Here is a 14,243-nt window from a genome sequence, read left to right as displayed (position 1 = left end):
CCTTGATCACATTAGGTAACTACAGTGCAAATTTCAGTTTTCCAGCTCTTCAATCAGTCAGTCAGTCAGTCAATCAGTCAAATTTGTATATATTAAAAAAATATTCTCATTATAAAGAACACATTAAAAGCACTAAAGGCTCAGAAGGAGCATCTTTTAAGTATACAAAAAAAAATGTTCACAGAGATTTCCCAACTCATAAATGCACTTAAGTATGAAGTCTACCTCCTGTTAACCATTGCCTTAACTTATTCCAGCAAACCAACTGAACTATTTAAGGGCGCACGTACCCAGCCATAGCGACATTGATCCTTGTCAATGAATCCAGCTCAGCTCTGTAGGTGGCATCGCACATGCTTCACGCACGCCACTTTGTTAATGGGCCACCGAATATCGAATTAGTTTATAAACTAAATACAAATATTGTAACTAAAATGCGTTGGCTAATCAATTTCATACGCTCAATTTGAGCGGCGACCGAGCGTCTGGGCCAGGACGAGAGCCAGCCAACCAACTTGGCGACCGCATTTGAGGACATGTCGCATTTTGGGATTGTCAGAGCCACAGCAAACCGATAAAACAAAACAAAAGAGGCTTCGGCTCGACTTTGCTCTTGACGCAACTGCCCAAAATTGGCTCGCTCATCATTATTTATATGCCACTTTCTATTGAATTGAATAGATGGCAGGACAAAACGCTCAAAAAGGGAAGGAGGTGTCAAGGCAAAGGTGTCGGAACAGCCCCGCTACAGATGCGGTTGCCTGCCGCAATTCAAGCCAAAGATGTGGCACAGTTTTTCCCCGTCTTTCAACTATTGTCTCATTGTCTACAGTTTCGCTGGGTCGAGTGGCGAGTGGCGAGTGGCTCGGTCTTGGCCGTGGTTTATAGCGGCAAGGTAATCCTTTGTCTATGGCGACTCAATAAAGAACTTATTGTGGACAAATTTCGACATTTTTCAAGCGCTGTTTTCGGTTTGTCTCCGTTTATCCGAGTGTGTTTGTCTCTGCGTATAGTTCCTTTTCTAGCTTCAAGGGACATGCTTGACTTTTAACAGGAATCAATTTATTTTATGCGAAATAATCGTGTTGATGGCTGTGTGCTCGCCCCTTTTTTCCTTTTTCAGCCGCTTGACGGGCCTCTGGCTTTTGGGTTTTTCACGCACCAACCCCAGAGGGCCAACCCTCCCAAAAAAGTCCATTGCCGCAACGAGGGCTGTGACTGGGTTTGGCCTGGTGGAGCGCCCATGTGAAGAAGGGTGGAATTAATTTTAATTTATGATGTCAATTTATAGTAGTTTTTGCGGTTTCGCAACATTTTACATAAGAGCACAGACTCTCTGTGCTGCGATCGAAAGTCTCTTCTGCTTCGCATCCATATGCACATTATATGTACGATATATAGAATCTAGTTTTTATTGTAGCACCATCGTATGCTGCTCATCAATCAAACAATTGGCATGCACTCATTATGAAGCCAACATATTCTTTCCTTTTTTATCGAAAAACAAATGTAATTTTTTTGTGCATTTTTGTTATAGAAAATTGCGCGAGCGGAAAATATGGCCGATCAATCATATGTAGCGCAATTTTCCCCCGCAATGTTTGGCAAATGCAACAATCGCAAAGTTGGGCCAGATTGAGGCAGAGCTAGACCCTGTGTCAGACACCTACTACAACTGCATTTTTAGGGCACTTCAAACATGCAGAGTTCATCATTCATGCAAGTTGGCAATTCATGCATTCATGCATCCATTCATTCATTCATCACACACAGACACTTGACAGCTGACCAGGAGCCCGGGCTGTTAGGTAAACATGAATTTATCGGTTATTATTAGCACCTTTCCATCATAATTGCACCATAGGAGTCACAGTGCCCGGCTCAATTGCGTTCTCCTACCGTTGCCATTCAGCTCAGCCTTTGCCAACTTTGCCATTCAATGGCCAACAAAGTCCGGCATTGATAAGTGTGAAAAGGCTTTTGCCAGCAGCATCGGGAATCCTCGGCAGCATTGTGGACATTCTGCAGAATTCTAACCAGTCATTGTTCCGCTTTCGTACATTTCAATTTGCATTTGACTTGGGCGAGCCGAGCCACTTATGTTTGTGCCTCATTTCTCGACAGGAAGCCAAGGAAGACCGAAGACAGGCGGATCAAGGCACGGCCCGGTCAATGGGCAGGCTTTTGGCCCTAGGGAGCGTGCCGCTACCGACAATTGTTACAGATTTTCACGTATTATTTGCGCTCGCTTGCACAAATCTGACGAATCCTAAGACGATTTCGTCTTGTAAATCTGTCATAAGCCTTAAAGCGTGTCACATGGCAAATTTAAGAAAATTTCGTTCGTTCAAGCAAACCCAAAAGGAAACATATTTCTTGAATTTAGCACAGCAATAACATTTTAAAGAACTTTTACCAAATTAAATAAAAAGTGAAATGATTCAAGGAATATGTACAATGATTTTTGACTAAAACTGAATTTTAGAGCAAAGGGCGGAAAGCAAATTTTATTTATTTTTATATACATCACTTTTTTTTATAATTCCGGAAGAACATTGAAATAACTTTGCATTTGATACCATTCGTACTTATTTCTATATTTGTCCACAATATTATCATTGAATAGCCCGCTTGATTTGCATAGAAATCCCAAAGTGAAATCGAACTAATCCTGGGCAGGTAAATCAAATCTAGTCGGTAGCCAAGTCGGCAGGGTATGCTACTGTGACATTGTGCGAAGGCAAATGTCCATTAATAATAGAACGATTACCCGCCGAGGTCAACACTTTACACACACACACAACATAGATGCTCTTGCCCGCATAGGTATTCAAATTGAAAAACGCCGCAGGACATGCACACAAAGGACACTGGCCAGCGGTAGTCGGAGCGCATTTGAATGAAACTGCATTACAAGCGGATTATTGGATTTGAGGTTAAGTGCATTTTCAGCGATTGCAACTGTAACGAAATTGAAATTTTACTCGACAATTTTCACAACTGTTTTGACTTTGGAAATGTTTTTGCCCTAAGCTGGGCCCGAAAGGCCCACGGCGACAAAAAACGCGCACAAAACGCGCGCGCGGTAGGCGGGGCGAACACAAACGCCATTGCTTGCAGGCCAGCTGGTCACACGCACGCACACACACACGCACACACACACTCGCACGCATACGCCTGCAGAGAGCGCGCATGTGTGCGAGCGAGAGAGAAAGCGCACACAGCTGCCTGCTGCCTGCGGCATGCTCCAAAGGGAGCGAGGAGCGAGAAGCGTGCGCCAAGGATATCGAAAACTAACCAGCATTGATCATACTTGAAGTGGATGCGACTTAAACGCGCGTGTTGGCTGTCGCCTGCCATTGTGCACGAGGCGCAGGAGGAATCTTCACTGCCCGGGCCCGGGCCCGGGGCTGGGGTTGGTTGCTCTTTGTTTGCCCTTTAATGGACCAACGGCCGCCGCGGTTTTTGTGGCGTTGTGTCACGGGATAAATATTAATCGATATATGTGTGCGTGTGTGTGTGCCAGTGACTTGGGGTGTTGTATCCTTTTGTTGCCTGTTGTAGAACCGCAGGACCATTGTCCTGCGTTCTGCGTACCAAAATGAGCAACATCGGCGCCGTACCTTGGCGCGTTCGCCGCTCGAATTAGTCGAGTGCATTCGCTTGAAAAACTAATTTGATTTATGTCTTCGCGTTAAAGTGCGGCTTTCCGTTGTGGCAAGTCTCTGGCCCCGCCTCTGCCTCTGCCTATGCCTCTGCCTCTCCCAGCCGCCATTCACACCCATAACATGGCCAGTTCATCCGAGCATCCAGCTGCTTTTGCAACCGCCCCGCCTAGCGCCTCTTCATGCCACAATAGCCTCAATACCAGACGGGGGCTTTGTGTATGTATAAATAATTTTTGTGCTTTCCAAATTTTGAGGGCCCCCACTAGATTCTAATAGAAATTAACACAGCTTTTAATCAGGCATATATGCAACACATAACTATTCATTATACCCTGAACCCATTAAAAATGGGTATAAGGGTATATTGTATTTGTGCGAAAGCCAAATGTATGTAACAGGCAGAAGAAAGCATCTCTGACCCCATAAAGTATATATATTCTTGATCAGCATCAATAGCCGAGTCGATCTAGCCATGTCCGTCTGTCCGTCCGTCCGTCCGTCCGTATGTATGAACGCAAGGATCTCAGAACCTATAAGAGCTAGAGACTTGAAATTTTAGATGTAGATGCTCCAGCTCACGCGCAGATCGAGTTTGTTTCCGATAATCGATAATCCGTTTCCAAGCAATCGATAAAAATCGATATCGATACCCTGTTTTTTGGGCAATTTTGGTAAATAATAAGAGCTAGAGTCACCAAATTTGACATATAGCTTCTAAAATAGAATATATATATGCATTTGATGTTGGAAGAAGAGGGTTCAGGGTATCCCCTAGTCGGGAGCTTCCGACTAGAACGTCTTACTTGTTCAATCTATATTCATCCATATTTATCTATTTCTAGCAATAACACATAAAGCAAAAGAATATGCACATGACTTACATTTAATTTGTTTTCCTTCAAACAAATTCATTTAAATCATTTTATTTATTTATTTCAAGCAAACACTTAATTTATGCATTTCAAAACGAATTATATCATTATTTAATTAAAGCTTATTACATTTGGATAAAATCACAATTTGATTGATTTATTTACGCGGAATGAGTTTAACCCAAAAACCATTTTTGGGCTTCAATTGAAAGCCGGCGGAGCTGAGGACTAGGGGAATGCAGCTATTCTTGGCCGGAGCAATACGGAACTCTCGCAGCAAATAGTATATCATGGCTTTTGCCTCGAGTAATGCGAATCGTGAACCTAAGCAAAAGATGTTTAGCAAGAATAATGCTTCAATATTTCCCGCTTTCACTCACCTATGCAATTGCGCTGACCTATGCCAAAGGGATAGTAGGTGAATGGCTGTATTTTGTCCTTGTTCTCGTCGCTAAAACGATCTGGATCAAACTTGGTCGGATTTTCAAAGTACTTGGGATCCCGATGGAAGCCACAGGCGGGCAGCCAGATGGCTTCGCCTTTCTTGATCTCAATGTTCTTGCCATCGACCACATAGGTAATGTCCTTGTTGCACTCGCGATCAATCGCAATGGCCGCCGGCCACTTGCGCAGCACCTCGGACACCACCTGGTCCATGTACTTCATGCCCATCAGAGCCTCGTAGGTCAGCTGGCCGCCGTCCAGATCCCTATCGACCTGGGCCACTTCCTCGTACAGTCTCTCCTGCACATCCTCGTTCTCCATGAGCTCCTGTGCGCTGAAGCACATGAGCACCGCCGACGTCTCGAAGCCCGCAAAGAAGAAGACAAAGCATTGAGCAACTATGTCGCGATCGCTCCAATCACGAACTGTGCCCGTTTTGGGCTTATCCGTGGGAAACATGCCGCGTGCCTCCATCAGCATGTTGATCATGTCGGGCCGCACAATGTTGTGCTCCTGGCGATACTTCATGGCATCCAGCACCAGGCGCACAAAATAGTCAACGCTTTTCCTGTCAAACAGCGAAATTTTCAGCAGCTGCAAGAAGGTGGAAAATATCAGTTCGGATAGCCAATCGGCAGCTTATTCATATATTACCTTAAAGAGTCGATTGGCAGTGGTAAAGAATATAAACTTCAAGTTCTGCACCGCATCAAAGGTGGTCAACTTCTTGCCCATCAAGTAGAATGTGTTCTCTCGCTCCTTGAACGAGTTGACCTGCAAGCCAAAGGCCGTCGAGGCAATGACATCGTTGGTGAATCGCGTGCAATAGTCCTTTGTGTCCAGCTCGATTCCGCTTTCCGGCACCTGATCACGCTTCAGGCCGTCGACTGCCTCTTTGGCCACAATGTCCATCAGCTGGAACATCTGACGCATTTTGCTGCCCGTAAAGGCAGGACTCAGCGTGCTACGCATGTCCTTCCAACGGGCATCGCGCATCGAGAACAAGGAGCTGCCGAAGAGATTGTCCATGTCATGCGGATTGTCATCATCGGTGCCAAAGATATTGCGATGGTTGATAAAGTGATCGAAATCCTTTATTGTGATCTGCTTGATCAGTTCCGGATCGCGTATCATCAGCAGCGGCTTGCGCTGCTCAAAGATGCCAAATACCCTATAAAACAAAAAATATTAATTACATTTTGGGTGACATTGACCGATATGAGAGTCCACAATTTGTGAGTCGTCAAATCTTATCTCGACCATTAAGCAGTTATACTAAAATATAACTTAAGATTAGCATTTATCATTTCTTTTTACTCGTACTTCTATACTATCTAAACTTATCATAATCGAAGTAAAAATAACATTGATAACGTCGATTATTACTTATTGTTGTCTGTACTCAATAATTACACATATCTGAGGCTTTGAAACAATGGCATTGAATTTCGAAATGTGAACAAACAAGAACGAATATCTTGGACACACCGATGATTAAATACACTTTCAGACATTTGCCTTAGGATTTTCCAGGAAGATATGTTTAAAAGTAGAAAAGTTTGCCGTAATAAAAATCATTTTCTTACCATTTCTTCCTATACAGCTAAATGATATATCAGTCCGATGTTGATGAGATATTGTTTATATAAAGAAGCAAAGGGTTTAGTGTAAATATATTTTGAAAAACATTAAAGGTTTTCAAAGAAAATCCCTATTTTTTATACCCTGAACCCATTAAAAATGGGTATAAGGGTATATTGAATTTGTGCGAAAGCCAAATGTATGTAACAGGCAGAAGGAAGCTTCTCCGACCCCATAAAGTATATATATTCTTGATCAGCATCAATAGCCGAGTCGATCTAGCCATGTCCGTCTGACTGTCCGTATGTATGAACGCAAGGATCTCAGAACCTATAAGAGCTAGAGACTAAATAATAAGAGCTAGAGTCACCAAACTTGACATATAGCTTCTAAAATAGAATATATATATATGCATTTGATGCTGGAAGAAGAGGGTTCAGGGTATCTCCTAGTCGGGAGCTCCCGACTTGAACCTCTTACTTGTTTATTGATTCCTTTGTCAGCTATACAATGTGGGTCCGATATGGTCAGATGATCAGATAAACTTAGATTTTGCTCATATCAAGAGAGCACAGTACAACATAAACATGTCGATATAAGATATATTAATGATGATTGATGAAAAAAAAGAGACGGAATTGGCATGTCGACTCCGCTGTTGGTACTGATCAAGAATATATATGCTTACCATATTGGCCTTACACATTTTATGACAAAATAATAATATCTTCTACAAGGGTATTTTTTTAAACCAGATAGGTTATCTAGCAAAAGCATTAAGATAGCTAAAGTGGAAAAAATACATTATATTTGTGTTAGGATCTGGCACAAACGACAACTAACAGATATCTAGAATAGCATATATATTTTTAGTGCAATCATTCAATCAACCTTTAAACAATCACAAGCAATCAAGTGTGCATAATTAGATATCTGAATATTTAATAGTAAAGCAGACGCATTTGGAATACGAACTGGAATTACAGCTGCGCATATTATAAATGATTGATAGCAAATGTATCTTTGTTTGCGAGTAGATACTGGTAAATGTATCTATATCCGTACGTATTTGCCTAGTTTTATATCGAATGATTTAATTATGTGAGATTGTGCTTCTACTACATAAAAATCTCGACCTACTGAGCTATAATATACAATAACCAGTTTGCTATCTAGTCGAAGCATTGAATATACTCACTTGCCATCGCCCTTGTTGTACAAATCGACGATCAGATCAAACATGGATTGTTGACGCAATACCATTTTGTGCATGTTTCCCACGAAGGGATATGGTTTTTCATAGTCTATGCCACGCTCCTTGAAGAAATTATAGTTGGCTGTGCCCCAGCGATAGGCCAGCACCAAGGCGACAACAAATATCGCCAAAAACTCTAATAGCATCTTGAGATAGTTCACCGATCTAGCCAACCCGTACGGTGAGACAACGAAATTCCAACTGAACAACGCGGCGTTCGAAGCGCACAGAAATCAACTAATTGGGTCCCACACGAATAAACGAGTCAAGTGCTTCGCTTCAATGAACGGGAGCTTTTGTTCCGAGCTTTGAAAATGATGAAATTTGTTAAATAAATATAATATTTTAATAAATGTACGCAATCGTGTGTGCTACACACATATCAACAATAAACAAAAACAAAAGCAAAAGCAAACAGTTCTATTATTAAATTCTGTGCCTCTGAACTTGACTGTCATTTGAATGAACGTGTGAGTGGGTGTGGCCAGCGAGTGTAAACAAATGCCAGTGCTCGACTATTAGATACCCCTAATCCAATATACTGTACTGACAATCTCTTTTCTGTTTTTATACCGTTGAAGAGGGTATTATAGCTATGTTGTGAAATGTGCTACACATAGAAGAAGGCATCTCCGACCCCATAAATTATATATATTCTTGATCAGCATCAACAGCCGAGTCGATATAGCCATGTCTGTTTCTATTGCTCGTAGTTCATATGTCGGAACCAGCTGGATCGGAATACTATATCATATAGCTGCCATGGGAACGATCGATCGCAAAGTAGGTTCTTGCATGGAAAACTTTTTTGTTTTACAAGATATCCTAACCATACTTCTTCTCAGATACGGGCAAACTACAATGATCATTATGAAATGGTTGGGTCTGCAAGCGTTTTAAATCTTCTGCATGCCGGAGATAGTCCTTCTTTATCGTTTTTATTGTTTATAAATTATTAAAGACATGCTTTCGGACTATAAGGTGCATAGACTTCCGCTAATATATATATATATATATATATATATATGTATATAAATTTAAAACAAACTGTTTATTGGAATCGTCATACAAAATTGCCTTGTGATGCTCGTAATATTTAAGATTAAAGCGATTATATAGTATAATACAGATCAATACAACTTAAGGTGTTGTTTAAGAACACGGTATGTACTTTATAAGGGCCCAGTCTTCAGCTTCTGCAAGTTGCTTACATTTGCTCAAGTTAAAGACTTTCTTTTTATATATCCATTTTAAATAATGTATAAGAGAATTTCTACGTAGATGTATATATTTTCTGATAAAACTATATTTCGTTTTTATTAGTATCTAAGACTTTAAAGATATCACAAATTGTACATAATTATATATATTACAGGAATAAGCACATAAATATATTTCACATGTGACTATGTTTTTATCTTAATCTTATTTTTAAGATTTACTTATCATATGTTTATAGTATCGATAGCAGCAAGAATCTAAATCTAGTTTCCAGCTCAACTCTCAGTTTAGTCTCTGGCAAAATCCAAGCCCCCCCCCCCCCCCCCCTAATCCCACCTGCTCTCATATTGATCACCCTTTAATCCCGATTATAATTGATCTATAAAGATCACACCTAGTCCATTACTTGAAATGATCAATTCAACTCAAATACCTAGCATGCTCGTACCTAATCCAATAGAGCCGGATGTATCCTGATCTGTGCACGGATTGTGATCACGAAACTAATCTTGAGCATAGCGCACGATCCATCGGGCCATGGCAACGCTTGGCTTATCTCCGTTTAGCGGAACGGGACGATAAGCACGTTGGCAGAAGTTGCATTCGAAGTTTGGTTAGGATGTGTTTTTCCCTGATGCCACAACGTCGCCATCTAATGAGGCGCCTCTCCATATGTTGCCGTGCTCGCGTCAGCTCGTGAAATTCCCTCATTAATCAAAGTATGAATATGACGCCATATCCTTATTGTTTGCTCTAATTATGCTCAGGTATATACAGATAGTAAAGCATCGCAGACATGTTCCATGAATGAAACATGAACTGGCTGGAAATGTGCGATATTTAATTATTTTACAATATCTTCTTTGAACATTTATGATCATTGCATTGTTTTAGGTAGGTGCTACTTTATGACGCCGACGCCGATGACGATGCCGCTGCCGGGGCCGAATCCGTTCCGAATGCGTGGAAAATCCCGCGCTCGTTATTTGACAAACATGCGGGGAAAGTCCCAATCCAAGGCGGCTGCTAGCCTAAGTGCCAGCCTACACAAATAAGCTTGTGGATTTTTTATGGCCTTGCCGCGCCCGGCAGCCCACCTACCACCTACCTGACAGCTAGCCGGGCGCAGTTTCCTGGCAAAGCGCATTTATGAATGAGTCCCTGGTAGCACGAGTCGTGAATGAATCTCTGTTTAGGCGCACTACAATTTTATTACAGGTACTAAAACCACCTACGAGCACGGCCCTAAAACCCTACCCAACCCGATGCAACCCGAATGCAGCCCCGCAGAAATGCACCCGTTGCATTCATTAGCGTTGCAGAGAACAAAGCATCTTGCACTTAATCCTAATGATTTCCCTTTTGTTTCTAATGACGCAGCGGTAGGCTTATGTGGGACGAGCAGCGCTCTCTTCAACTATGAAGCCACAGTTCACAAGAACCGCGATTAATACAACAAAACAATCGATTAATAACAGCATCAATATTAAATGATTCTTTAACAAAATAACTGTGAACAACATCAATTTAACTAACATGATTTTTACTATTACTATGGGAGAATTAATTTATCAAAAATTAGCAGCTTCATTATTTTATAAAATTTGTTTATTTAATTCTTTCAATTATAAATTACTTAATTAAAACATGAATAATGAATATAAACAAATATATCCAAAATAAACAAACGAATTAATTAAGCAACTTTTTTTTAAACTAATACCAATTAAATATTATAAATATATGTACAATCCATTTTAGGTTTAAGCAAACCTTAATAAAAACTTGAATAATAAAATACATATTAAATTATATTTATTCATATAAGTTGATATGACTTCTCTACGTATTTTCCTGTCAAATTAAACAAACTGATTCGTTCTTCAGCATTTTCTACACAAAAGCAAGTTAATTTTTTAAAATGTTATAAATACGATCAAAAATTTGCTTTCGCTAGAAAATGAGATACAGAAAGACAAAACGTATGCAGGAAAACCAGATGCATATAATCTCAATGCATCAAAATATCTTTTAATGCGCATATTCAAGTTAAAAAAATTTTAGCACAAGACAGTTGAATGCTGTCAATATTTTTTTATGTATTTGCACTATCTATTTTCAGCTATCTGAATATTGTATAAATCGAGCTGAAAACTATGCCAGAACATTTGTCTAACCAACACCAGCTATCTTTTAATGTATCTATTTTTTTTTCTTTTTTGCATATCTCCATTTTGGCAAACGCCTACCAAGGGCCGCAATATATCCATGTCATCCCCCAGAGCTGGCCCGGGCGATAAGCTTAAAGCAACTGTACCATTTTACATGCTCAAACCTTAACTCAAACCCCAAAGAGAAAATTATTGAAGCCAAAATTTGCTTCGTTTAGAAATCTCAGCGTATTCTTATACATATATAGGATACACATTTTGCATATTTAAAGCAGAAAAGTTGCCACAAAAGACGAAGCAGAGGCGAGCAACCCCCAGAACGAAGCACTTAATTCAATAATAAATTGCCGCCACACAGAAGGGCAGCAGCTAAGGCAAGCCCCGAATCAACCCAGTCAGAGCCCACAGATAACCAAGTTACAGCTCAGCTTTGTTTAGCGGCGGGTGCGGGGCCACGGGCCGGGGGGCCGCAGACCAGACCAAACCAGCCCAGCCCAGCCCAGTTTTGCGCCTCAGAGACAACAACTTTTATCAAATTGCGTATAAGGGGGTTTGTCGGTAGGTAAGCGTAAAATTCATAATCATGAACGCTTCGCTTAAACTTCCACCCCGTTGGGAGTTACAAAAGGCAAATAGATACTTCCTTACATATGTATATACTTAATAAATATAGACGCGCAGTGCTGGGAATATGCACATTAAAAGCGAAAGTCAAGATGAAATACACGAGTACATTATATACAAGCCAGCGCGTGTGTGCGTGTGTGTGTGTGCGCGTGAGTATCTGTGTATTTGAGCCTGCGTGAGCGGCCATTGTTGTGCGCTGCGAAAAACAACCCTGAAGCGTGCCTCTCGCTCACACAGACAGATAGGCAGCAAATCGATGAATGGAGTGTGCGTAACTCTGTGTGTGTGTGTGTGTGTGCTTGCATAGGTAGGCCGCTAGGTAGGCCTACTGGCAAGGACCTTTGCGTCCAATCTCTTTAAATTGTGCGCCGCTCGGCCGGGAGAGTTCAGTTCGAGTTGAGATCTTGTAACGCACACACACAGCTCCGGCTAAGCAATCGCAAGCCAAGTGTTCCTCCGCCCAATTAACGCAGTGATTTTCTAATTTAAAACGAAACAAATAAAAAAGAAAACGAAACGAATTATGTCGACAATTAACATGCACCCACCGCAAACGTATTCGCGCCTGTTCCGTCCGTGGGATACGCAACGCCAAACGCCAGCGCCGCCCGCCCGGACCGTGAAACGTGAACGTGAACATGAACCCGAAACAGTGACCATCAAAACGGAGCTGCCCAGCAGCAGCAGCAACAGCAGCAGATGCTGCTATGGCCAGGATAGCGATCGCGAGTCCTCCTCATCCGCGTCGAGCTCGAGCAGCAGCAGCACCAGCAGCAAGTCCAGCTACGAGGATGCCCTCAACAGCAGCTACACGCGCACCTCGACTCCCCTGCTGGATGCCACGCCGCAGCCAGCGTTTCCAGGTGCCTCCGCGGTGGCGCCACAGCAGTTGTCGCCGCAGCCAGCGCCATTTATGCCAGCCAGCGAGCTGTACTATGCCGCAGCAGCAGCAGCTGCCGCCGCTGCCAATACACCGACCGCGGCTGCCTTTGGCATGGATCCATTTACACTGGGCCTGATGGAGCAGGAGTACGCTCGGGTCATGGCCGAGGATGCGCAGCTGAAAGCGCTGAATGCACGCAAACAACGGCCCAAGAAATTCAAATGCCCGCACTGTGATGTCGCCTTCTCCAACAATGGCCAGCTCAAGGGACACATTCGCATACACACCGGTAAGTTAAACGCAGCCAAAAGATGCTCAACTTGCTTTACTAACTGGGCTTTATTTCATTATGCTTACAGGCGAGCGACCCTTTAAGTGCGACGTGGAAACCTGCGGCAAGACCTTCACACGTAACGAGGAGCTGACCCGGCACAAGCGCATCCACTCCGGACTGCGGCCGTATCCGTGCAGCGCCTGCGGCAAGAAGTTCGGTCGTCGCGATCATCTCAAGAAGCACATGAAGACGCATATGCCGCAGGAGCGCCAGCTGGGACCGGCCATCTTTATGCCCATGTATCCCTACCTGTATGGCTACTAAACAGTTGACCTCAGCTGTTCCAGCTCCAGCGATCTGTGAAGCGCTTGCACGCTTTAAACACGCTACAAGCCCAACTAACTACCAACAACAACAACAACAACACGAAGCAACTCAATGCCGGCCAAGAAATACTCTGTCTTAGAGCATCTACCTCAGGCGTACCTGGCGCAAACTGGCGCAGACAACACACACACACACACAAAACAAACAAACTACCTCTGAAGACGATATGGATATCCGTGACGATATATATATATGCAAATATTGAGCTATTTATTTTTTAATGAATATTTACATTTCCACTACGTGACGTGAGGTAGAAGCGTCGAAAAAAACCCACACATGTGTAAATAAATCCTTAAGTGATCCTTTCTCATATGCTAAGCGATTAAGAGTTTTAAGAGACATTCTACATATTAGATAACTAAGAATATTTTTCACATTTTTATATGCTGAATGCGGTTAATAGCAATATATACGATTTACATTTAAAACATCTAGTTAAATATTCAGAGCTGTATTATACGATTTATGTTTACACAGAAATTAAAAACAACAACAACTACTACATAAAAGTTAAAAAAAAAAAAAAAAAAACAAATTTGAGTAAGTTCTTTTAACTAAACAAAAGATCTCTGAGCTGTTGCACATTTCAAATGGGAAATTAATTATTTAACTTCTCTTGATATTTCTACAAAAAAATGTTCCCCGTTTATATGTTTATTCACGACTTAGCGGCCATTTTGAGCGTGCATTGATGACTGTCACTTCCCGCTAACCAGATCATTTTTGGGCAAATTAATCGCATCATGCTGCGGCGAAAATCAAAGCAAAAATCTGCAGTTTGCATTCGTCGGCACATTTGACGCATTCTCAGCAAAAGGGTTAAAACTCACAAGTCATTTGCGAAAAATTCATTCATA

At 41.9% G+C, this 14,243-nt stretch overlaps 2 protein-coding genes across 2 annotated transcripts; one reads left to right on the top strand and one right to left on the bottom strand.

Moving 5' to 3' along the window:
* Positions 1–4,607: 4,607 nt before the first annotated feature.
* On the bottom strand, positions 4,608–8,097 carry LOC115763976 (probable cytochrome P450 9f2). The gene is made up of 4 exons (XM_030706781.1): positions 7,764–8,097; positions 5,639–6,155; positions 4,921–5,578; positions 4,608–4,864 (listed from the first exon to the last, which is right to left on the bottom strand). The coding sequence occupies exons 1-4, from the start codon at positions 7,964–7,966 to the stop codon at positions 4,698–4,700; spliced, it is 1,545 nt and encodes a 514-aa protein (XP_030562641.1). The 5' UTR covers positions 7,967–8,097; the 3' UTR covers positions 4,608–4,697.
* Positions 8,098–12,362: 4,265 nt separating this feature from the next.
* LOC115764136 (transcription factor Sp5) lies at positions 12,363–13,320 on the top strand. The gene is made up of 2 exons (XM_030707010.1): positions 12,363–13,011; positions 13,082–13,320. Exons 1-2 carry the CDS (start codon positions 12,363–12,365, stop codon positions 13,318–13,320), a joined length of 888 nt encoding a protein of 295 aa, XP_030562870.1.
* The last annotated feature ends 923 nt before the right edge of the window (positions 13,321–14,243 follow it).

Source organism: Drosophila novamexicana, unplaced genomic scaffold (genome assembly GCF_003285875.2).
Source record: "Drosophila novamexicana strain 15010-1031.04,08,12 unplaced genomic scaffold, DnovRS2.1 tig00000817-arrow-arrow-pilon, whole genome shotgun sequence".
Taxonomy (NCBI): Eukaryota; Metazoa; Arthropoda; class Insecta; order Diptera; family Drosophilidae; genus Drosophila; species Drosophila novamexicana.
Note: the sequence above shows the minus strand (reverse complement) of the source record. Positions and strands in the feature narration are given on the sequence as shown.